This window comes from Euphorbia lathyris, chromosome 1 (genome assembly GCF_963576675.1).
Source record: "Euphorbia lathyris chromosome 1, ddEupLath1.1, whole genome shotgun sequence".
In the NCBI taxonomy this organism is placed as follows: Eukaryota; Viridiplantae; Streptophyta; class Magnoliopsida; order Malpighiales; family Euphorbiaceae; genus Euphorbia; species Euphorbia lathyris.
In genome coordinates this window covers 27,073,171-27,099,095 of record NC_088910.1, presented here as the reverse complement: position 1 = coordinate 27,099,095, position 25,925 = coordinate 27,073,171, and the positions used below count along the sequence as shown (strand labels likewise).

Genomic DNA, 25,925 nt, shown 5'->3' with positions numbered 1-25,925 from the left:
TAGAATTTACCTATATCTCTAATATAAAAAATGATAAAATTTTATTATTAATGTTTTCCACTTTCAATAATTTTAGACCTAAATCATGAATGTAAAGCAATTTCAGATTCTAATAATAAATTCAAACAAAACTTTTATCTAAACTAAGAAATAAAGACACAAGATACAAAAGTGTGAATACATTACTAATACCACCTCTTATAGGAGTGGTTAAGCACGGTTTCTATAATTGTTTATCTTCCATCTTTATTTAGATGTCGATACATTTTATTAGACAAAAAGATTATACATCTTTTTTTTTATATATATGCTTCATGTTAGAAAGGTCGTAGATAAAATTTTACAATTTGTTAAATTAATAATAGAATAAAAAAAGAGGTATTAGTATATTTGCAGTGGTCTAAAAGGATTAGGAAAAAATTTAAACCAAATCCATTAAGATAATGGTAAAGATATCGGAAATCCGAAAATTGCTTCTTAGTTTAGTTTTAAAATCCACGTAGATGCCAAATGGATGTAATAAAAAAAGAATCTAACAGTGTTTATGCTAAAAATAATAAAAGATCGACATAAAAAGAGACAATATCCACCCAAATAACTTACTGTCTCAACCGATAATTACAGGATATCCTCTATCTTCTTTCTTTATTACTCTGATTATTTCCGATTCCCTTTCTACTTTAAATACAACAACTTGCAAGCTCTCCCCTATTTCCTCATCACCTTGCTCTTCTAAATTTCTGGTGAGTAGCAAAATGGGAAAAGGAGGTATGTCAGTCGGAGATCATAGCAAAGATGAACAACAAGAAAACATGGCTGCTTGGCTTCTCGGTGTTAACACCCTCAAGATTCAACCTTTTCAGCTTCCTTCTCTTGGTACTTTTACCTATCTCTTTCTCTTTTTTCTTTGATCAATTATATCAACATATTCAAATTGATTCTATTAACCAAACTGCTAATTAATCAATCAATCTATGACTTGTTTATCTGAAAACCCTTTTGATCAATTCAGTGAAACTGATACTTTATTTGTTTAATTAAGGACCCTATGATGTCAGAGTAAGGATGAAAGCTGTTGGTATCTGTGGAAGTGATGTTCACTATCTCAAGGTAACATAATTAAACAGCTTATGTGCATTTAACCCCTAATTGTCTGTGATGATGAATGAATTAGGCAGACATGATCATCAAAATTGAATGCGTCATTGTTTTCTTAATATAATCATGTCTTTGTGGTAGACCTTGCAATGTGCACACTTTGTAGTGAAGGAGCCAATGGTGATCGGGCACGAATGTGCTGGGATCGTTGAGGAGGTTGGAGATGCAGTCAAGAATCTGGTGCCAGGCGACCGCGTGGCATTAGAACCAGGCATCAGCTGCTGGCGATGCAGCTTTTGCAAAGACGGTCAATACAATCTATGCCCTGATATGAAGTTTTTTGCAACTCCCCCAATTCATGGTTCTCTTGCCAATCAGGTACACAAGCATAGGTTGCATCTTTGTTTAGAGCCAGTGCTAAGGGTTGCATCTTTACTTAGAGCATGAGCTAAAGGTTGCATCTTTGTTCTTAACAGGTGGTGCATCCTGCAGATTTGTGCTTTAAATTGCCAGACAATGTGAGCTTGGAAGAGGGGGCAATGTGCGAGCCATTAAGCGTCGGTGTCCATGCTTGTAGAAGAGCTAACATTGGTCCAGAAACAAATGTGCTAGTGATGGGTGCTGGACCAATAGGCCTTGTCACAATGCTGGCAGCTAGAGCTTTCGGAGCACCCAGAATTATCATCGTCGATGTGGATGACTATCGTTTATCAGTTGCCAAGGATCTCGGAGCTGATGGGATTGTTAAAGTTTCAACAAATATTCAGGTTTCCATATTTTGAACAAAACTTATCATTTGTTGGTAAAACAAAGTTCTAAAATCAGATGTTTTTCAGGACATAGCTGATGAAGTTGTGCTGATACAAAAAGCAATGGGGGGAAGTGGAGTAGATGTTACCTTTGATTGTGCAGGCTTTAACAAAACAATGTCAACTGCTCTAAGTGCTACTAAGTCTGGTGGCAAAGTTTGTCTTGTGGGAATGGGCCATAATGAGATGACTGTCCCTCTTACACCAGCTGCAGCAAGGTACCTTCTTTTTTATGCCTTTTGGTCATCGTGCTTGGTTGGAAAGCCAGAGGCACGAAACTACCCTGCTCTAGATTATGAATGAACGCCTCTATGTATTGTTTCGTTTTTGCAGGGAGGTTGATGTGGTTGGGGTGTTTCGATATAAGAACACGTGGCCTCTATGTATTGAATTCTTGAGGAGTGGTAAGATTGATGTGAAGCCTCTTATAACACATAGGTTTGGGTTCTCACAGAAGGAGGTTGAAGATGCATTTGAAACTAGTGCTCGTGGGGGTACTGCAATTAAGGTCATGTTTAATCTGTAAAGGCATTTTACATGGTTTTGATTTAAAAAGAATGTGGCTTAATGTTAAATGAACTCAGCATGGATTGTTATAGTTGAAAAGTGAACTTGAGATATGGTTAATAAATTATGCTTGTTGAAAAAGCTTGTTTCAAGTTACAGAGAGATGCATGGTTAAAATTTGTTTGGCCAAAAGCCTACATTTCCTTTGCTTGAATGAATGCAAACATGATTTGCTAATGCAAAGAAAACTAAATATTGCATTTTCTAGCTTATTGCGTCTTAGATTCATACACCCAATTCAAGGCTTAAATTGTGCTCTGGTAATATTTGGCAACATTAGCCTCTTTACCCCCTTAAAATTGTTGAGATCTCAGCTTTGATAAATTTATCAATTAACATAACTGTTAACTTATCATAAGATTTAACCAATTTTTAGATGATGAGACAAATATTATTAAATAATAGGTCAACAAACAAAGAACAACATTTTAAATAAATTTAAGAGGTAAATATCATGAAATGACTAGATTAGATTAAGAAACAAAGACGTAGATCAAGTATTAAGTGACCAATAGTGCTTTATTAAACCCCAAGTCAATCATATGGAATCTTCCATGCACATTTTTTAAGTTTGGCTTATCTTACTTTCACGCAATTTACAGAGTTAAATTGCAGTTTACAGAGTTAAATTGATATTTCACGATCATGTATCGTATTAAGGATCGTCATAATTAAGGTACCGAAAGACAGTAGAAAAGGTATCTCTAGTCACACTCCAAGCCATGTTACAGCTTCAAAAAATCAGAATGAATACTTCAAATACTTTTTTTTTTTAAACAAAGAGAACTTTCATTAATGGAAATCAAAGTACAAAGTATGTTTAATAAAATCTGCAGGACACATAATCCATTCCAAACATTCTGGCATAGAATGTTCTGCTCAAGCTAATAACGAGCAACATCATTCGCAGAACGCCAATAAACGTGATAGCCACATCAGAAAAGGAGTCACAGAGATTTGCAGTCATCAATAATAAGACTATAAGCAGACCGAAAACTAGACTGCCCGTCAAACCTCTTCTTTTAAGCCAACTAAGGGCTTCCCATATGCCAAACCTCTTCAAAGCATTGAGCGTATATTGATATTAGTTAAGTGTTATAATCTCAGTAAATAAGAGTTATAGTCGAGTGAGATAGACAGTCTAGTCTGTCAACTGTGAAAAAACTTTGGTACAAGCCACGTAACTCTTCCTTCTATATAATAAACTACTATTGCACAATCTAACTCTAGGAGCCCAAAACTGGCATTCTTATCTTATTACTCCTTCCTCAGACTATAGAAAGACCCCAAGAAAAGAATAAATTTAAGGAATCTAATAAAAAGGCCCAAAACGATACGTGGAGAAAGGATCTATCAGGCTGTGGGAGTTGGTTCAGCTACACATTTCCACACTCTCACTTGACCAGTTCCATCTCCAGTAAAAAACAAACCGGCAGGACCAGTCTGAATTGCACGAATCTCCTGTTTAGCAAATATTTTACCCCGTTCTTGAAACCTATTTGAGAAAATGAGGGAACAAAAGTATTAGAATAACGCATAATGATAATCAATAGACACTAACCTTCAATTGCTGAAAACTTACGATGGTAGATCAAATAGTCGGACTGAGTTATCATTACAAGAGCATAGCAATATCGGCTTCCCTTCGAAATCATGCAGCCCACACAAGGTAAGCAGGCCCTGCAACATGCAAATCATAGATACTAATCACAATAATATATTTGACATTTCAAAAAATGCAGCCGCAATGGAGATACTGAATCTACCTATACTCCAAGCGACCAAATGGATTAGCCACATCGATTAGACAGTCATAAGCCATAATACTAGAAGCAGACAGTTCACATCTGCCAACCATTAACATAGTTCTACAGAAAACTAATTTAACAACCTTTAAGGCATAGTCAACAGCACAGCAATAACCATCATTCCCCCAATATAGATTCGGATAGAATGCCAACCACCAATTTTACTAGAGGAACTATGTTCAAATTCCATACCACTGCTTACATATAACAAACTAGAAGCAAGGAATGCATTTGATAAAATGAGTACGTGCAAATAAACACTTTAATAGCTAGAAAGAACATAAAATATCTACTAGACTCCAACATCATCCAAACTTCAAGCTTCCCTCTAGTTCAACAATACACTTCATATCAAATGTTATCACTGCTTTTGTCGCATTTCATTCTAGACCAATCAATTAATTTAGATGATATACATGAAAATGTATGCATTCTATATTCATGTTCATGACATATACGGCATCTCACAACTTGCACTTGGAACTGGAGGATATACCAAGATGACTTAAGAGAAGTTCAAAAATTAGAAACAAACCCATATCAAAAGCATAACAGTTGAAAGTACGCCTAAACTCAAATTCATTAGCATTTCAACAAATTAAATTAACAGCACCGTTCAAAATGCTATATGCATCTCAGATTTTATGAAATAAAAAAAACTTACATGCTCTTCTTTGTGAGTGTATGTTACTTCCAAGTTCCCACTCTCCGTAGCAGCCCATACCTTGAGAAATGTACAAATAGGACCAAATGAATAATATCATCCCAATACCAAATAACAAAGAGCAACATATGAACCGGATGTTATACAAACCTTAATTGTTTGATCCAATGAACATGACAAAAGAAATTGATCCCAACAAAGAACAGACATAACAACTGAAGAGTGATCTGTGAGTGTTTGTACACATTGCAGCGTTTCAAGATTCCACACCTAATAGAAGAAGCGGCCATTAAAAGAAAAGCATGAAACATATTAATCTTTAAAAAATAAAAAATAAAAGAAGCATGAAAGCATATTAAGGAAAAAACTAAGCATAGTAGCATAGTTTACTATAAAGAGCATTTCAGATATTATATCAAGTAGTATGCTTGAATAGGAAGATGTGATGAATGATGATGCCACCAGCTTACCTTAATAGTCTTGTCCATGGAACCAGAATAAAGTCTATTAGCTCCAACAACTAATGAGACAACTGAAGCGGTGTGACCTGTAAGTGATGCAGCTGGTTCAAAATTGGAGGTAGCTGGATTATATTTCCATGCCAATATTGATCCATCCTGCATAAAAAAACATGTAACTAATAAGGGTGAAATGCTGTTTTTGAAACAAGAAAGGAATATCAAGCACAAACAATTTTCATATGCCATAAAACCATGAACATATTTCATACGATGGCAAGGCTAGATAAGTGGAGTTTTTCTTTGTCAGAAATTTGTATCTAAAAACTTTGGTAATAAGTAATATTTAAAAAAAAAAATGCTTTTACATGAACAGCTTACCTGTGTACCCGCAAAGAGCAAGTCATTACCCACAACCAGAGCATAAACTTGTCCTACAGGTCCAGTAAGACTTAAATCAGCGTTAGTTTGTGTATTCCACGCCTGCAAAATCATCATTTAAATCCAAATCAATGACAGAAAAATCATTCCACAAAGTTTACGCCTGCAAATCGATGATTCATGACATAAATATCTCAATTATAATCTATAAGAGCCAATATATATGAGACAACATATCATTGCTATACAAGAAAGTGAAGGTATTTAGCCTGTAACCAACCTTAACATGATATGGTACACCAACAAAAATCCAAGGACCTTCACTTATCATGCAACCGACATCGCCTCCGAGCTGAATAACACCCATACACTGTGGAGAAAAAACCAGTCAGATAGACATAACTTGCCTTCGTCGAGATACAATTGATAAGGCATAGAAAAACTCAAGAGAGAAGAGAGAGAAAGATCCAATCAGAATAATGAAATACTATGAGCCATAGTTGCTAAATCGAGATTCGACTCGTGACTCGAAATCATCATTTTGTGAATCTGGACTCGTGAATCGAACCGAATCGTAAGATTCAGATCAAATTCAAAATATTATAAAAAAGTAAAATATTAACCATTTTTAACTTTAAATACAACAACAACAACAACAACAACAAAGCCTTAGTCCCGAAATGATTCGGGGTCGGCTAACATGAACCATCATATAAAACCGTGAAAATCAAGTCGTGTCAGCGACACAGATTCGCTCCCTCCACTCCGTCCTATCCACTACCATATTTTCCTCAATTCCCAATAAACTCATATCACTCTCGATCACCCTCCTCCAAGTTTGCTTAGGTCTTCCCCTACCCCTCACCACTACATCCCTTTGCCACTCTTCGGTTCTCCTAACCGGCGCATCAAGCGCTCTACGTCTCACATGGCCAAACCACCTTAGTCGGTTTTCTCTCATTTTATTCTCAATAGATGTAACCCCTACTTTTGTCCTAATTATTTCATTACGCACCCGGTCCTTTCTCGTGTGACCACACATCCATCTCAACATACGCATCTCCGCCACCGACATCTTATGGATGTGGCAGTGTTTCACTGCCCAACACTCCGTACCATATAACAATGCTGGTCTAATTGCCTTCCGGTAGAATTTTCCCTTCAATCTATTAGGCATGCCGGGATCACAAAGGAAACCCGTAGCACTCTTCCACTTCGACCAACCAGCTTTAATCCTATGGGCAACATCTCCATCTACTTCTCCATCCGTTTGGATAATAGATCCTAAATACCGGAAGCAATCCGAGGCCTGAACAACTCTCCCATCTAGGGTGATTGTCCCTGCCTCCCTACTCCTACGGCCGCTAAACTTACACTCCAAATATTCTGTCTTACTTCGACTCAACTTAAAGCCTCTAGATTCTAGAGTTTGCCTCCATAGTTCCAACTTCATCTCCACTCCTTCTTTCGTCTCATCAACCAACACAATATCATCTGCAAACAGCATGCACCATGGTATACCATCTTGAAGTGAACTTGTTAGTTCATCCATAACGATGGCAAAAAGAAATGGGCTTAGTGCGGAACCTTGATGCACTCCAATCGTAATAGGAAACTCTTCAGTTTTCCCAACACTAGTACGTACACTCGTGCATACTCCCTCATACATGTCCTTTATGATGTCAATATATTTCCGCGAAATGCCTTTCCTTATCAAGGCCCACCAAAGTACTTCCCTTGGTACCTTATCATATGCTTTCTCCAAGTCAATGAAAACCATATGCAAGTCTTTCTTCTTATTTCGATAGTGCTCCATTAATTGTCTCATTAGATGGATGGCTTCCATAGTTGATCTTCCCGGCATAAAGCCAAACTGGTTTTCCGAGATCTTCACCGTCCTCCTTAGCCTTTGTTCAATCACTCGCTCCCAAAGTTTCATAGTGTGACTCATTAATTTGATTCCCCGATAGTTGGCACAATCTTGGACATCGCCTTTGTTCTTATACAAAGGGATTAAGGTACTTTTCCTCCATTCTGATGGCATCTTATTGTTTCTCCAAATTTTGTTGAAGAACGTCGTCAACCATTCGATTCCTCTTTCTCCCAAACATCTCCAAATCTCAATAGGGATGCCATCAGGTCCTACTGCTTTCTTCAACTTCATCTTACTTAATGCCATTTTGACTTCACCCTTTTGAATTCTCCGCAGGCATTCATGATTTATCATATCGTGATGGATACTTATATCTCCAACATCTTGTTGGCGATCTCCATTAAATAAGTCATCAAAATAGGACCTCCATCGTTCCTTGATATCCTTATCTCCAACTAGGACTTTCTGGTCCACATCCTTCACACATTTAACTTTTCCGAGATCTCGCGTCTTCCTATCTCTCATCCGAGCAATTCTATATATGTCTCTTTCCCCTTCTTTCGTATCCAATCTTGTATACAGATCCCGATTCACCTTTGCTCTAGCATCTCGTATGACCTTCTTTACTTCCCTTTTAGCCTCTTTGTATTTTTCGTAGTTCTCGTCACTCCTACATTTCCCCAATAGTTTATAGGATTCTCTCTTACTCTTTACTGCTTGTCGTACTTCTTCTGTCCACCAAGATGTGTCCTTACCCGGTGGCATGCTACATTTTTAACTTTAAATATTAGTCTAAAAATGCAATTTTAATATCCAAATAGAAATTATATCAAGTTATCAACCAAGCAGTTAAAATTCAAATCTAATGCCATCCTAATAAAACTAATTTCCAAAGAATTCTTCATCAGAGATAGAAAGTTGAAGAGAACAAAAAGAATAGAGAAGGACAGTTGAGAAGAAAGAAAAAACGAAAAGAAAAGAAACAGAGAAAAAAGAAGGAAAGAGTTGGAATTTGTAGAGCCTAAAGAGTCCCCTACTTGTATTCCATAACTTCTTAATTAGTTTTAGTTCTGCACACACGTCTTTTACTCTTTAAAAATTAAAACGGTTTTTTTTAAGGGACAATTACAAAACTAGCACCTTTTAAGGTGTTAGTTTTCTTTTCTAACTCCTTTTGAAAAACTAACCAAAACTAACACATTTCAATAAGTAACTTCCAAGTTTACCCTCATCTTCTTCCTTAATATAACTGTCTTTGTCTTTCCCCCTCTCTCTCTCGCACTCTCTCTCTCTAAAGAACAAAACAATCTATAGAACGACTACGAATACTACAACAATCAATCCAACCGACAATTCCTATAACAAAATTTCTATAATCATATAAGTTTTTCATTGGGTTTTAGTTTTATTGAAAAGATTTAAAGCTTAGTACATTCATCATTAAGGTGAACGACGAACGGCGAACGGAAGAGGAGGAAGAAACGACCATTTTTTCCGGCAATCTCGTCCCAATATATATTGTTTCTCTTCCCTTTTCATGTTTTTCTTGATCGTGCGAATCCAAAAAACAGTGGCATTGTTATCTGAAAATGGATTTGAGTTGGAATATCAATTTCAGATTTTTTCCCCGACAGCTGTAGATATTTATCTGTAGATATTTGTCGATATCTGTAGATATATCGACAACACATATCTACAGATATCTACAAATATATACAGATATCTACACATATCGACAGATATCTACACATATCTATAGATATCTACAAATATCTACACATATCGACAAATATCTACATATATCGACACTATCGGGGGAAAAATCTGAAATTGATATTCCTACCCAAATCCATTTTCAGATAACAATGCCACTGTTTTTTGGGTTCGCACGACCAGGAAAAACATAAAAAGGGAAGAGAAACAATATATATTGGGACGAGATTGCCGGAAAAAATGGTCGCTTCTTCCTCCTCTTCCCTTCGCCGTTCACCTTAACGATGAATGTACTAAGCTTTAAATCTTTTCAATAAAACTAAAACCCAATGAAAAACATATATGATTGTAGAAATTTTGTTATAGGAACTGTGGGTTCGATTGATTGTTGTAGTATTCGTAGTCGTTCTGTAGATTGTTCTGTTCTTTAGAAAGAGAGAGCGCGAGAAAGAGGGAGAGGGGGAAAGACAAAGACACAGTTATGTTAAGGAAGAAGATGTGGGTAAACTTGGAAGTTACTTGTTGAAATGTGTTAGTTTTGGTTAGTTTTTTAAAAGGAGCTAGAAATGTAAACTACCCCTTAAAAAGTGCTAGTTTTGTAATTCTCCCTTTTTTTTAATGGAGTTCATGAATCGACTGAATCGATGGACTCGGCCAATTCATGTCCGATTCTGTATGATTTTGAGTCGTCCCATATATACGACTCGAAATCGGATCGAATGGTACGTGTGGACTCGTACCATTCTAACAACTTTGCTATGAGCATATCAACTTATGCAAATACAATATTTTGATATAAAAAAAGATAACTGTTATCAGAGCAAATAAAAGCAAGAACATGGATAACAAAAAGAGGGGGGCATGACATGCCCACAGCGAACAGACTTAGAAGTAACAGCTCTAGCTAGAGTATGGGCCGCCCCATATTTGCTGAAAGCTAAACAAAAGATATAGAACAGTCGGTCTAAATATTTTAACAGACTAACACAATCTTCAATACCATCATGAAAATACTATAAATATAGTTTCCATAACTAGTTGAAGTACACACTTCTGCACAAAAAGATATTGAAGCAAAATTCCTGCAGTATCTTGTTTATATACCAACTCTATTACTAAAGCTAATCAATAACATGAATTTAATTCATTCAATTAATATAAGGTGAAAACTTAAAATACTATGCAAACTTCATTTGTGTCCATTAGAAAACATTGACCTTATTGTGTGTAAATTACAGAAATCTTAACTACACGAACTTATGTTCTATTTGGATGAGAATTAAATGCAAACATGACTAAAATTTAAAGACAAAGCAAATAAAGCAACCTGGCCAGATTGGCAATCCCAAACCCGAACAGTATCATCACTGCTCCCAGAGTAAAGCTTATCGGATCCAGATGGCAAAGCAATTCCAGTTACAGCCTGCTCATCAAAAATTCCATTTGAATCATCTAAACTTAACAAAGATGCGCAAAAATTAGCAATTGAAACTGAGAATGATGATTTTGGAATCTAAATCATCCAGCATACAGACCTTCTGGTGACCATCAAGCTGTGTCAACGACGTAAAACTGTCGCCCATATTCCATGAATGCAAGAACTTGCACTTATCGCCATAAGCACATTTTCCTTGAACCCAAAAATTACAAAGTTTCTCTGTCTTCCTCAAAACCTTGTTGCCCCCTCGTCCCCAAGTTGAAGCGTTATTAAAATTGCCAGTTCTCCTTGTTCCAGACGAGCCAGAAAACCCCGAATCCTTAGCGAACCCACGCTTCGATGTATTCCCATTGGAGCCAGAAGACGGCGGCTGCGGCAATTCTCTGTGAAGGTAGGGGCAAGAGAACCGAGTGCACTTTCCCGCCCGCCAATGGTGACATACCTGTTGTTGCCTATAGTTGTTTCCTGATTGACCGCCTAATCGCTGGAAAACGCGACTGTTGCCTCCTTGAGCATCTAAATCCATGGATTGAAGTGATATAACAGTATATGTAATTCAAGAATTCGAAGAACTTTCTTGCGCTCGTAATTTAAGGAACTGAGGATGCTAGAATCCAATCCGATCATGAAAATCCAGTGCAAAACCCTTAAGTATCTGAGATTTGTCGATGGCAGAAATTTTCCCTCTTATACCGGAAATTGAATATAAGCTACTACTTAGAGTGGATCGAAACCCTAAATAAAAACTCAGTCTTTCTTGATTTAATTTGGAAATTTCCTTTCCTCCTCCATGAGAGGTATAACCAGTGAGAGACGGTAGCGGGACAATATTGCGTCAGCTATCCGACGATGTCTATATTACATTTCTGCCCTCGTCATAAGGTATAAATAACCGCTTACTCCACTCTAAACGCCGCACATGAGTTGCACGGGAATGCCATAGCCCAGGCCCAAGTATTAACTCTTTCATGAATCATGATAGAGTACTGAAAAGAAAAAGGGGAAATTATCCTGTATGTCCTATTTTATGATTTTATTCTATTTCATATTAGACTTAATACATCATTTGCCCCCTAAACTTGTCCAAAATGATTGATTGGCCCTCTAAACTTTCAAAGTGTCTCGATAGCCCCTTGAACTTGTATAAAATATTCAGTTAGCCCTCTAAACTTGCATAAAATGTAATCAATTAATCACTCGGTGGTAAAAAAGTAAGTTAAATGCGGAAGATATGTTGCACGCATGTTAAAAAAATAAAACGACCAAGATTGGGGTATGCAATTATAATATTAGAGAAGAAAATGTGTTATAGTTGAATAAGTAAGAAATTCTTTTTTAACATGTTTTAATATATTTTGTGAAGTATGTAATAACATTCTAAGGCACGTATAACATATCTTCCGCATTTGACTTGTTTTTTACAATCGAATGATTAATTGATTACATTTTACGTAAGTTTAGGAGGCTAACTGAACATTTAATACAAGTTCAGAAGACTATCGAGATATTTTGAAAGTTCAAGGGGTCAATCAACCATTTTGGACAAGTTTAAGGGGCAAATGATATATTATGCCTTCATATTATCAATCAAATAGGATGTTGTTTTTTTTTTATAATACCATGTGATTCAAGTGGCTATTTCTAAAAATCAATTATTTTCTTGAAAGCTACTATTTTTATTTGGGTTAAGGTGCAAAAATACCCTTAACGTTTTGGGCAGGAGCAATTTTACCCCTAACGTCTAAAATGGTGCAATTTTACCCCCAACGTTTATAGCCAAGAGCAATTTTACCCCTAACGTTGATAAATTGAGTCAATTTCAGAAATAATTCATCAAGCTGTCTTCTCGGTCATGAATCTTATCATCTACACTTCATATGTACGTCATTTTATTAGTAACAAATCATAAACATATGTTGGGATGTGAAAAAAATAATAAAAAAATATACTGTCTTTTGTACGAATTAGACAAAAAAATTCAAAAAATCCACCGAATTTATAAATATTAATCTCCAATTCTATTATTAAATTATAAAAAACATGAAATCCTTTTTTTAGAATGAATTGATATTCAATTTGTGCAAAATAATGAATAAAAATATCTGTGTTTTATAATATAATAGTGTCTAAAATTGACCCAAATTATCAACGTTAGGGGTAAAATTGTTCTTGGCTACAAACGTTTGGGGTAAAATTGTACCATTTTAGACATTAGGGGTAAAATTACTCCTGACCCAAAACGTTAGGGGTATTTTTGCACCTTAACCCTTTTCATTTTGTCATTTTCTTATCACAGACTGCTTTTTCTTCTCTTTACTTTTCATTAAGGCTACGGTTTTCTTTTTGGATTTTCTTTGTTGGCTGTGTAAAACTTTAGAAGATTGCAGCCACCTCGAGTTAAGGAATCAACTTTTTCATATTTTTCCAGGACAACTACTCTAAAGTCATGCCATATTTCTATCTTTGATATCTATGATGAAACTGTTTATCACATTCTTATGATTTGCTCGATTGTTAAATAAATATGGAGTTTTTCATCAGGCAATATCATTCCTCTTTTCTTTAATAGGATGGATTTCGTCTTATATTTTGGAACATAAAAATATCTCTAATTTTGCAATGGTAGTTGTTCTTAATTCGGGGTTTTGGCAAAATAGAAATCAAATGGTCCAACAAAATCATCCTTCACCGGCAAGTGTGATTTTTAGTTCAACATTGATCTCCTTTCTCGCTGGTCTCTTTACTATTCAGGGTCCTCTCCAACTTCTCCAATTAAATGGTTTCTGCCTCCTTATGGCTTGTTTAAGTGTAATATTGACATTGCTCCTTTTCCGCTTTCTTAACGAGTTAGTTATGTTTTGTGCTAAGAAACTATGCTGGTTTTATTCACGCACGAAAATGGCAGTCTACCTTTTATGCCTGATGTGCTTATCACTTAGTGCCTTAGTGTCCAAAAAGCTTTGAGCTGGTTGAAAGATAATGGTTTTCAAAATGTCATTATGGAATCAGATTCTCAACTTTTAGTCAATACTATCAACAATTAAGAGAGTGTGAATTCTATGTTATGCCTTATTATTTATGATTGTAAATCCCTTATAAGGGAAATTCATGAGTACTATGTTCAGTTTGTCAAGAGATTTGAGAATCTAGTATCTCATACTTTAGCTAGGGCGGCTAATTCTATGTTAGATTATGGAGATTGAGGTGCTTTATCCCTCCCTTTCTTGTATCGGTTTTGAGAAGTAATTTCTTTTTTTCTTTTAAAAAAAACATAAGAACTCTATGTAAGATTCGTGTAAAAAATAATAGATAAATTGAAAAATATTCTTGTGTATATTACATATTAACTAATAAATTTACACATATTAACTATTGACTATTGACATTTATTTACACACGTCTATTTATATTATAAATGTAACACTCTCCTTCAAGTTGAAGCATAGACATTTATCATGCACAACTTGTTCCAGAAATAGTTTACTCTGATCTCATTTAAGGCGTTAGTGGAGATATCTCTAAGCTACCCATTGGTGTCATTGTATGCCGTAAAAATTATTTTTTCTTCTAGTTTTTCCCGAACAAAATGGCAATCTACTTCAAGTGTAGTCTAGTTATCTGTTAGAAATTGTATCTTATGCCAATAATGGATTGTATCATAATGGTTGTTCTAATCTAATAAAAAATTATAAATTATCATAAGTGTTTACATGTTAGCTTTATAATAATATCCATGAATAACAGTTAGTTATTTGAATTTCTGTAGTCACTTATTATTGTGGGGATGACAATAAATTAAGACTAGTATGTGTGTTAATTAATGTCCATGAGATGAACATAGTGAATGGAGATACAAATCAAAGATTTATGAACAAAGTAATAGACTGGCCACTATGAGATCGCTACCTAGGTTAGTGTCATAAGTGATCTCAGTTATAGTAGTGTCTTTGAATCTTTAAATTTGAGGTCACCATAGATTCCTACATGAAGAGTAATATGTTTTTATACAATCAAATATTGTCTTTAGCCGCATGAATATAAAGGCTGTGATTTGACATTGTACGATTCATGCAAAGAAAGATGAGTGACAGATATTGAATTTGTCCCTCTCGATATGAGAGCGATATCAATGGGCCCCTCGATAAGTAAGATTATGAAATGCATGGTAGTGCTGAAATAAATTGATAAAAATATCAGTTAATTTATTTTAAAGTCTACTTAGAGATCGATGAACTATATGATTGAATAAGATAAGGATGACAATGATCATACCTTATGTTCAATCTAGATATCATGAGACAAATGGATCATGACATAAACTATCAAATATGTTATATTGGATTATCTCATTTTATATAAATTGGGTAGTCATAATGTGTTGTTAGAGATCATTTATAATTTATAGAACAAAATGGTATTTGTCGTATTACTAACATTATATGAACCTACGAGGTCACACACAACGAAATTGACATGTACAGAAAATGACTATATTCATAATATCTGGATTGTGACCAGATTCGATGAATATTGTTTGATTAGATATACAAAATATTATAAGACCCGAAACTAAATTAAATATAAGATAGTTAATTATAAAATTAAGTCATCTACTTTGAAATGAGATTAGTTAATTACAAAATTTATGTTTAATTATGTAATGATGATTCTTAAAATAGTCTCTCCATCTCCTGTGAGAGTTGTGCATCTCTCCGTCTCTCCATGAGGAGTCTCTTTTGTTTTTGTCTTTGGTGTTTATCTATATTGGTCTAATGGAACGAGACATGGAAAATCTGAGCATTGTTGATGATGATCATGAAGCTTGGGATATTTTCAATGCGGGGTAGACTTCGGAGAAGTTGAAGAGCTTGGCATGCTCCTTGTTCGTTGTTTTCTCTCTGATAACCAATAAACTATCAAGCTATGGAGAATAAGATGGTTATCCTATAACGTCTGGAGCGCAGGATTGCTATTAAAGAGCTCGCTAATAATTTGTTTTCTTTTAAATTCTTCCATGTTGTCAATAAAGTGTGGGTTCTCTCCGAGTTGTTCGATACTATAAACATATGACCTCAAGTTCACTAACAAGGAGAAATACAATTGTTTATCACCCTCTCTGAATGTACTTTCTGCCCGTTCTTTATCGACTACAAGTAAGATTTCCAATTTGTATTATTTTTCATGTACTTAATTGCTTTAATTTAAAATTATTATCTGTTTCAATTGATTATTCCCAGAAAACGTATTTTATAAGAATATGACTATTCTGGACCATTTAGTAACAATATGAATATTCTATCCATGTAAAGACAATAATATATTTATCTTTTTATTACTTGTATCCAGTACCTTTATCTTATCTAAAGAGAGAGAAAATACTCCAATTAAAACTATTTGGATATTTAATATATATAAATATATAATAACAACAATGAGAGATAGGATATCCATAAGAGATTGGAAGTGGAATGAGCCAGAGACAACATGAATATTTTCTACACAAATTAATAATTAAGAAAAAAAATAAACAAAAAACCACTGGAGAAGAAATAAATACACATCTAGACTATAATAAACTAAAAAAATATTAATAAATTTAAAGTAAAAAGGATAAATAGATAATTAAAAACATTAATATAAATGATTCAAAAAAAAAAAAAAAAACATTAATATAAATTTTGGTGAAATCCCTTGCCAAAGTAGATTGTTTCTGGTTCAGTCCATATGTCTAATTTTGTCCTCCCATTAGTTACTATGATTCGTTGTTCCATCACTTATTAAAATTTTAATAAAATCTCAACCAATGTGGATAATAAGTCTAACGGTTATATTAAATTTGGATTAAGATTTTGAGGTTATATTAAATTTTAAACAATTCCATTAAATCTTTATGGATCATATTTTCTAACCGTTTTGTTACATTTTTATGAATAGGATTTCTATTAGGTAGGTTAAGGTTTTGACAAATCTATTAACTTACTATCTACATTATCGAGATTTCACTAATTTTAATGATAGATCAGAGAAAAAAGACGATGTCGAGCGCCGCTGATGCGAATCCTTCCTCTTCCTCGCCAACCTCGCCACCGCCTCCCCCGCCCACGCCGCCGGACCCCTCACAACCCAACCAGAAACCTAAAAGCCCGATTCGTTCCTACCGTGACACCGTGGCTGATGAAGTTATGCAAGAACCTCGCCGAGCTCCGATTGATCTCCGAGTAGCCGGGAAAGGCCGTATTGACTCTGTGGATGGTAATCCCCTTTTCCCTGATATCTCTATTGAACCGTCACTTGTGGAGGAGTGGTCGGAAGCCTGGTCCGATGCACTCATTATTAAGGTCCTAGGAAGAAACGTTGGTTACATAGCTTTGAGAAACAGAGCTGCTGAAATTTGGAAAACAGAGGGAGACTTTAATATGATGGATCTCGGGCATGGGTTTCACCTTGTGAGCTTTGATAAACCGACAGACAGGGAGCATGTCGTTCAGGATGGTCCGTGGACGGTTCAGGGGCACTACCTTACTGTTCGAACTTGGGCACCTAATTTTGTCCCTTCTACTGCTACTGTGGACTCTACGTTGATATGGGCAAGGTTTCCCGAGCTTCCGCTTCAATTTTATCAGGAGGATGCTCTCATGCTCATTGGGAATGCTGTAGGCAAGGCTGTTCGCGTGGATAAGAATACGGCGGGTAAGTCTAGGGGAAAATTTGCAAGGGTCTGCGTGGAAATTGAGCTTAACAAGCCCCTAGTAGCCCAATTTCGCTTGAATGGTCGTGTGCTTCACGTGGAATATGAGGGGTTGTATGTAGCCTGCACGAACTGTGGACGGTACGGGCACGGAAAGGAATCTTGCTCCAATCCAAGTGTGTTCCGAGCTCAACCAGCCGGCTCACCATCTTCTGATAGCACCCTGCAGCCAGTCCAGGCTCCATTGGTCAATAGGGAGACAACAAGAGTGTCTCAAAATGGTTTGCAGCAAAGAGAACAGCAAGTTGGGAATGACAGTACTCGATCAACTGAATACGGTGAATGGATGTGCGTCCCTAAAAGAAAATACACCCCGAGATTGAAGAAAGTAGACTCCAACCCCTTGAAACATGTTTCACCTACACCTCCTTCGGCTTCCAAGTCCCCTGCTGAAGCACCAGCACGAACCAGTAAGAATCCCCGGGGCACCATAACTGAAAGTAGTGATCAGGGATATCCTCCAGGGTTCACATTCCTCGCCTTATCCTCGAGTCACCAAACGCCACCTAGAAACCGCACCCTTGACAGTAAAAGGAATGGGAACGCGTTTGGTTGTCTCCTCAACGATGTTACAGACTCAAACCTTGATATGGTAAAGGCAAGCATGGGCAAGGAAAACTTCATTTACACGGAAGGTCCCCCGAATAGAAATAAGCGCAGCAGGCCAGCTCTTCTGATCCGGGAACCGTTGGCTGTTCAGAATACTAATGTGATGCATCTTGAAGCAGGGCAGTCCGCGATGGCGGAGCAATAATCTCCCTTGTTCCCTCTCTACTCTGTTTTTTTGCTGATGTTTATGTCTTGGAATTGCTTTGGGGCCGGTGGTAATGAGTTTCACCGGGCCCTCCGTCATATGATCTCTGTTTTTAAACCTGCTGTTCTAACCCTTCTTGAAACCAGATTACCTGCTTCTCGTGCGGAGGACATTCGCCGCAAGATTAACTTCTCGAATGTTGAGATAATTGACACTGAAGGATTTAGCGGGGGCATTTGGCTGTTTTGGGATGAAACCAGAGTCTCGATTTCCATCCTTGCTAGAAACAGACAATTCATGCATACCAAGGTTACGATCCAGGATGGTTCGCCCCAGGGAAGATCCTTCCTAGCCTCTTTTGTCTATGTTAGACCCCAACTTGGCTTTAAACGGGTCTTCATGGATACTCTTCTTGATCTTCAAACTTCTATTCATCTTCCTTGGGTCTTGCTAGGGGACTTCAATTGTATCAAGAGTGCTGAGGAAAAACAGGGAGGAGCTCCGGGGGTGTTTGACCGTTGTACTCAGTTTGCTCAGTGGATTAATGACATGAATTTGATTGATTTAGGCTACTTGGGGCCTACTTTCACTTGGCACAGAGGTTCCACGGTCCGCACTCGTATTGCTTGCAGGTTGGATAGAGCTCTTTGCAACATCAGCTTTCGCACTCAATTCCCGGAAGCTGTGCTTAAGCATCTCCCTCGTAATCGCTCGGATCACTCTCCAATTCTGTTGGACCTAAGGCTCTCCGATATCACTCCTACCAGGAAGCCCTTCCGTTTTGAGGCGGCTTGGCTCCTCCATGTTACTTTCCCCCATTTTTTTCATGCGAATTGGGACAGCAATGGGGATCTCTCGAGCAGCTTGAAAGCTCTTGCTCTGAACTTGCTTCGTTGGAACCGCCATGTGTTTGGCAACATTGGTTACAGAAAGGAGAGGGTTTTCCGCAGACTTGCTGGGGTCCTGAGATGTCTTGCTTTCCGGGTAACCCGTGGGCTTATTCGTTTGGAGAAGAAGCTCCTTGCTGATCTCAATGCTATCCTGCTTCAAGAGGAAGCTCTTTGGTACCAAAAGTCTAGAATCAACTGGCTTCGTGCAGGTGATATGAACTCGTCCTTCTTCCACACTTCTACCATTATTCGAAGAAGACGGAATAAAGTTGAGGGTCTTAAAAACGATGATGGAATCTGGATTTGGGAGCCGAGCTTGGTTCAGAGAATGGTTGTGGACTACTATGCCGCTCTCTATACGGAGGATTGCCCCTCGCGGCCGCTTCTGCATACTGAGTGCAGCTTCCCTAGGACCGCCACTTCAGGTATGCCAAATCCTGTTGTTTTTACTGATGCTAACATACGAGATGCTGTGTTTGGGATGGGTCCTTTCAAAGCTCCTGGGCCTGACGGCTATCCAGCAGGCGTCTTTCAAAGGCTATGGGATTCTATGGGGGATCGGCTTACTCATGATGTTCGGCAAGCGCTTACTTTGGGAGAAATCCCAACTTCCTGGAATGAAACTTACTTAACAGTTATTCCCAAGACCGCCCACCCGGAATCTATCTCGCAATTCAGGCCAATCAGTCTCTGTAATGTCATCTACAAAGTGGTGACTAAATGTGTGGTGAATATCCTCAAGCCTCTCCTTCGCTCTACTGTTGGTCCTACTCAGAGCAGTTTTGTCCCAGGAAGGCAGATTTCTGATAATATCATCCTTCTCCAGGAGACCATCCATTCTTTCAAAAAGAAGATAGGAAGACGTGGGTTTATGGTGATTAAACTCGACCTTGAAAAAGCTTATGACAGGATTTCCTGGGCCTTCTTAAAGGATACTTTGCACCTTCTTGGCATTGATGAGCACCTGATAAAAATTATTATGGCCTGTGTCACTGGGTCAAGGATGCGGGTCTTGTGGAATGGGGAGCCGTCTAGTGAATTCACTCCAACTAGAGGCCTCCGTCAGGGCGACCCTCTCTCACCCTACCTTTTTGTCTTGTGCCTTGAGAGGCTGGGGCACCTTATGCAGGATGCTGTGAGTAGAGACCAATGGCATGGGGTTAAGCTCTCCAGAGGTGGGCCTGCCCTCTCCCACATATTTTTCGCCGATGATATCATTTTGTTATCCGAAGCTTCCTCAGACCAAGCTTATCTGATCATGGATATCCTCTGTGACTTTTCTGATTGTTCTGGCCAGAAAATAAACCTCGCTAAATCTAGAGTTTTATTCTCCTCTAATGTCGAAGAAAACGTGAGCCGTGAAGTCTGTGGAGTCCTTGGAATTGCAATGACTTCGAATCTTGGAAAATACTTGGGAATGCCAATGATCCAGTCTAGAGTTACGAAGGATACTTACGGGTTTGTGGTGGACAGGGTCAATGCCAAACTGTCAGGTTGGAAGGCAAAATGTTTGAATTTCGCTGGCAGGCTCACTTTGGTCAAATCAGTCATGACTTCCATCCCTAATTACGCAATGCAAACTGCTTTGTTGCCAAAGAGTATATGTGACAGGCTGGATAGATATAACCGCGGGTTTCTCTGGGGATCTAGTGGCTCTGATCGGAAAATCCACCGGGTAAATTGGAACTCTGTTTGTAAAACAAAGAAGCAGGGAGGTCTTGGGATCAGGCAAATGCGGCTTGCTAATCAAGCCATGCTTGCCCGTCTCAGCTGGGGCCTTTTAACTGATCATGACTCGCTATGGGCGAGAGTGATGCGTGCTAAGTATGGGGGCTCACGCGTTGGGTTGGATATCTTTCAGATTCAGGGAGCGCCTTCTAGCACTTGGCGCGACATAGTTGCAGGCGGCGAGGTGGTAGCCAAAGGGGCTGCCAGGGTAGTGTTTAACGGAGGATCAACTAATTTCTGGCATGACCAGTGGTGTGGCTCGGACCCTCCTCTTGCAGCCTCCGCTTTATCGATGCCCTCGGATAACCGGAACGCTACTGTTGGGCAGTATTGGCACCAGGCGACCAACTCGTGGAAATGGGATGACCTCTCTCCTTTCCTACGGCCTGATCAAATTCAGAAAGTCGCTGCTCTAGCCATCTGGCCGGCGTCGGAGCTGGATGATCAATGGTTCTGGCCAGCCGCCTCCTCCGGGAAGTATACTGTCACCACCGGGTACAAGCTCTTATCAGATAGTGACCAAGAAGTGACTTTCGACCGCTATTGGGATCGAATTTGGAAGTTAGAGGCCCCGGAGAAAATAAAATGCTTTATCTGGCTCACCTTGAACCACGGGTTGCTCACTAACTCTAATCGGGTCCGCAGACATCTTGCCTCTGATCCGCTCTGTTGCATCTGCAGGTTGGAGGAAACGAAATTGCACACCCTCAGGGATTGTCACTTAGCTCGGCATATTTGGATTCATCTGGTTCCTCGGAGACTTCAACCCGCCTTCTTCCATGCCAATCTCGCTGATTGGATTTGGACGAATCTTGGTAACTATTCTACCGTTCAAGGGTATCACTGGTCTTCTCTGTTTGCTTTCGGCCTGTGGTGGAATTGGCGCTGGCGGAATAACCAAACCTTCACTCGAACTCCGCCTCCGCCTAATCGAACTGAATTTGTGAAAAATCTTGTCTCAGAGTATCAGCAGGTCCGCCTCTCTGGTTTGGATCGGAATAAAGGGATTAGCCGCTGCCTCTAGATTAGATGGAAACCGCCTGAAAGTGGATGGGTTAAGCTCAATACAGATGGGTCCTGTAAAGGCAACCCGGGAGCTGCTGCAGCGGGGGGCTTAATCCGTGATGATAGGGGAGATTGGTTAGGAGGATTCGGTGTGAATATTGGGTGTTGTACGGTGACGCTTGCGGAAGTTTGGGGTCTGTATTACGGCTTATACTTGGCCTGGGAAATGGGCTTCAGACGAATCATTGTCGAACTGGATTCTCAAACCGCGCTTCATCTTATTAATCAAGTGCTTGAACCACATCACCCTTATGGTTGGCTAATTATCCGTTGTCAGGAGCTTCAGAAGCTGGATTGGATCGTTAATTTTGTTCATGTTTACAGAGAAGGCAACCGTGCCGCTGACTGGCTGGCGAACTTCGCAGGTTCTTGTCCGTTGGGTCATCAAGTGTTTGATGCGCCTCCTGCAGGCCTCCAGGGAATCCTCTCCGCTGATGCTAGGGGGGCTTTACTCAGCCGGGTTGTCCGGATTTAATTTTCGGTTTTTAGTTTCTTGTTCTCTTTTCCCTTTCCCCTGTTCGGGCCTTGTGCCTTCTTTGCTTACCAAAAAAAAAATGATAGATCAGAGACAAAAACCAACAGTTTGACAATACATGAGCAGTAAACCGAATAAACTGATCCTTTGCATATTCCACTCACTAATCAAGTTGTTAGGATGGCTATCTTCTTTCAAACCAATTCAAATATTTCATAAACTTAGCCAAAAGAGTTGAGCTCTATCAGTTTCTCACATAATATTAATACCTCTGTCATTGCAAGCAAATAATGCTTTCCTACTCATATTTTCATTCATTTTGCGGATGCTTATTCTAGAGAAAAGTAAGAAGTTCCGACCTCGGTTGAGGAATTAGGCAGCCACCGATGAATCCAGGATTTCGCCGACAGGGTGCTTGGGGGTGCTCAATTGATAAAAATTTTAGATGTTTTCTGCAAAAACAAATTAAAGCTACATACACAACTTCCATAGCATTTTCCAGCTACCAGTGGGTGTTCAAGCCCCCCAGGCCCCCCTTGGATCTATCACTATAGGCAGAAATAACAACCATTGGAGGCAGTGGCTGTCTCCGGAAGCAGATTAGATGGTTGAGGAACAAAGGAACATCCACACACACGGAGTTGAAAACAATAATAACAAACATGGCCTTAATGAAAAAAACCTCAGAAATGATGTTGGAAAAAGCATCAGAAAGCAATACACATCAAACATGAGAGACAATAGAACTAGAAAAATGATCTTTCAGGGCTTATAGAAACATGAAATGGAATAACTTTACAGGATTCAGTTCCTCTAACAAATGTAGCAGTTTAACTAGCTAACTTGAATGCATCAATGAACAGACCATAAGTGAAACCCATCTTGAAATTGTTGAGAAGAGCAATAGGAAAAGTTACCTTAGGACGGCTGTAATAAAACCTTGTCACGTACTCTGTCAAAAGAACACAAATCACTGCAGCAATAACATCATTTACTCCTAAAGCACCAAATGATAGAGAGATTGTTTGTGCCACATAAAATCCACCCAACAATGAAATTCCTCCAAAAAGTGCTCTTCTTGAAGGACTTCTGAAGTAGTTCCTAGACAGTTCAGGCACAATTCTGATTATATCAACAAGTCTCCGAGGCGCCCCATCCTGCTGCACGGCTCGGACGCGAAGAGCTCCTCTCGATGATCTCGAAACAACTATACCGTATTTCCCACTAGAAACTCTCCTCTGTGGAACAAAGCACAAGTTGAGGGAGCCTGTATTGATTAAATTTGCAGACTGTGCCATTGGAGATGATAATATCCACAAGCTTCAATAAAAATTACCTATACTGAAAAACCAGGAGGAGTTTCCCATCAATTTTTAATAAGAATATATAAGTTAAACATCCAAAGCAACAAATAAACATGGTGATAAAGATTTGAAGGGAAAAAGGGAAAGTAATGCTGGTGAAGAACCAAAACAAAGGCAGAAATATGACCATTTGCAAACTCAATTTTGTTTCAGAAGGAAAAAAGAGCATTGCTTGTGACATTAAATGAAAATAAACCCTACAGTAGATAAGAAGCAGAAATGACAAATTCACAGTATGAATTCAAATTGTTTAGGATTTTAAGCCAATCAGGTGTCTATTGAAAGTTGTGGCCTCCCTTACAGCAGCATGTAAATCAAATTACACCATTATATTATTCAATCAAGCACGAATTAAACCGTTTTATTCAATCAAGCACGAATTTTAAAGAATTAGAGAATAAAAAAGCAAACGAGGGGAAGAAGGTAAGTTAATGTATGAGAGAAAATGAATGGCACAGTTGTGAAAGCCGAAATTGAAAACAATTTAGAGGTTGATTTAGCATATACCAAGTTCCACAGGTAGAAATTTCAATAGCAGTAATAAACCAGCCGCTTAAAATGAGGGTTTTTGAAATTTGAAGTATGATTACCTGCAAATACAAACCATTCTGGCACATCTTCACTAAGATAGAGAGAGCCAACTCGGTAGTAGTAGACGAAGGGATCGATGAATCACTATCAGCTACGCAAAGATTAACGTTATCGACCACATACCGTTTCCCCCTCTTCCAGAGAGACGACAGAATCAAGATAGCTTACAGTCTCTTTCGCACCGGAACGACATGTCGTCCAGCTTTTCTTTCATTTTGCTCTTTTCCTTGGCTAACATATCAAACTACACCGTATTATATTTGAGTGACACCAAGTAGAGACAGACTATAGAGTCTCTGCATTCAGGCCAAGTTTTAATTAGACGTTGTATATTTAGTGCAATTTCTCATTTTTGTTTTTAAACTTCAATTTTCACATATTTCATTTTTGTACAATTATATTTTTATATATAAAATTTGGTTCTTTCAACAAAATTTAGCTTTTATATCAGTTAATAGAATAAGGATTTGTTTAATAATAGTATATTTCAGCATTTAAAATTAGTACCTTAAGTTGGTCGTCTAATTATTGACAATGTTATTTCAGCTTTCGAATCTATTCACTTGATGAAGTGTAAGCATAGAGGTAAAATATGGTTCTATTGTGGGGAAGATTGACATTCGTAAAGCTTATAATAGTGTTCGATGGGATTTTTTGCAAATTATGATGGATAAATTGGGTTTCCATCCTTCTTGTGTTGAGTGGTTGATGATGTGTGTGACTTCGGTTTCATATATGATTTCGATAAATGGAAACAAGGTAGGCCAATTATTTCGGAATGTTGTCTTCGACACGGCGATCCTCTCGTCTTATCTCTATAGCATTTGTGTTGAGGTCTTTCTCAACTATTAAATCAGGCTCAATTATCAAACACTTTATTAGGTTGTCAGGTTACATGCAATGTTATGTCTCTGTCGCATCTTCTATTTGCAGATAACAGTTTGCTTTTCTGTAGGGCTCGTGAACAGGAGGTTATTTTGTTAGAAGCAATTCTGGACAAGTATGAGGCGGCCTCGGAGCAAGTGATTAACTACCAAAAATTGAGCATCTTTCTTAGTCATAAGGTTTTCAAAGGGGGTGTGATTGCTCTCCGTAATATTTTAAAGACCATCAAATTCTATATATGAGTCGTTACTTGAGTTTTCATGCTATAGTGGGTCGAAAAAAAAGAGCTACTTTTAGCTATTTCAAAAATTGGTTGTGTTATAGAATCTTTGGCTGGTATGGTGATATGCTCTCGCAGTCAGGTAAGGAAGTTTTAATGCACAAGTGATTCGTACGTTTTGTATGAGTACGTTTCTAATCTCTATTTCTTTATGTGAGGAGCTGCAATGGATGATGAATTCGTTTTGGTGGGGTTCAAATCCAAAGGGGGGGAAACAAATTCATTGGACTTCTTAGGAGAACTTGTATCACTGAAAGGAGTATGATGAACTTAGTTTCAGGCATCTCCGCTCGTTTAACTTACCAATGTTGGCTATGTTGGTCCTTTGTAACGTTA

General features: G+C 38.1%; 3 protein-coding genes across 3 annotated transcripts; 1 reads left to right on the top strand and 2 right to left on the bottom strand.

Moving 5' to 3' along the window:
- Nucleotides 1–614: 614 nt before the first annotated feature.
- On the top strand, nt 615–2,566 carry LOC136226120 (sorbitol dehydrogenase). The gene is made up of 6 exons (XM_066014452.1): nt 615–876; nt 1,043–1,110; nt 1,240–1,476; nt 1,575–1,865; nt 1,935–2,125; nt 2,241–2,566. Exons 1-6 carry the CDS (start codon nt 756–758, stop codon nt 2,431–2,433), a joined length of 1,101 nt encoding a protein of 366 aa, XP_065870524.1. The 5' UTR covers nt 615–755; the 3' UTR covers nt 2,434–2,566.
- Nucleotides 2,567–3,530: 964 nt separating this feature from the next.
- LOC136226112 (zinc finger CCCH domain-containing protein 63-like) lies at nt 3,531–11,674 on the bottom strand. The gene is made up of 9 exons (XM_066014444.1): nt 10,907–11,674; nt 10,699–10,794; nt 6,066–6,155; nt 5,786–5,887; nt 5,417–5,563; nt 5,097–5,216; nt 4,947–5,006; nt 4,057–4,154; nt 3,531–3,969 (listed from the first exon to the last, which is right to left on the bottom strand). The coding sequence occupies exons 1-9, from the start codon at nt 11,333–11,335 to the stop codon at nt 3,828–3,830; spliced, it is 1,284 nt and encodes a 427-aa protein (XP_065870516.1). The 5' UTR covers nt 11,336–11,674; the 3' UTR covers nt 3,531–3,827.
- An 11,490-nt stretch (nt 11,675–23,164) lies between these two features.
- Nucleotides 23,165–24,660, bottom strand: LOC136226104 (uncharacterized). Its single transcript, XM_066014436.1, has 2 exons — nt 24,424–24,660; nt 23,165–23,810 (listed from the first exon to the last, which is right to left on the bottom strand). Exon 2 carries the CDS (start codon nt 23,765–23,767, stop codon nt 23,300–23,302), a length of 468 nt encoding a protein of 155 aa, XP_065870508.1. The 5' UTR covers nt 23,768–23,810; nt 24,424–24,660; the 3' UTR covers nt 23,165–23,299.
- Nucleotides 24,661–25,925: the final 1,265 nt, after the last annotated feature.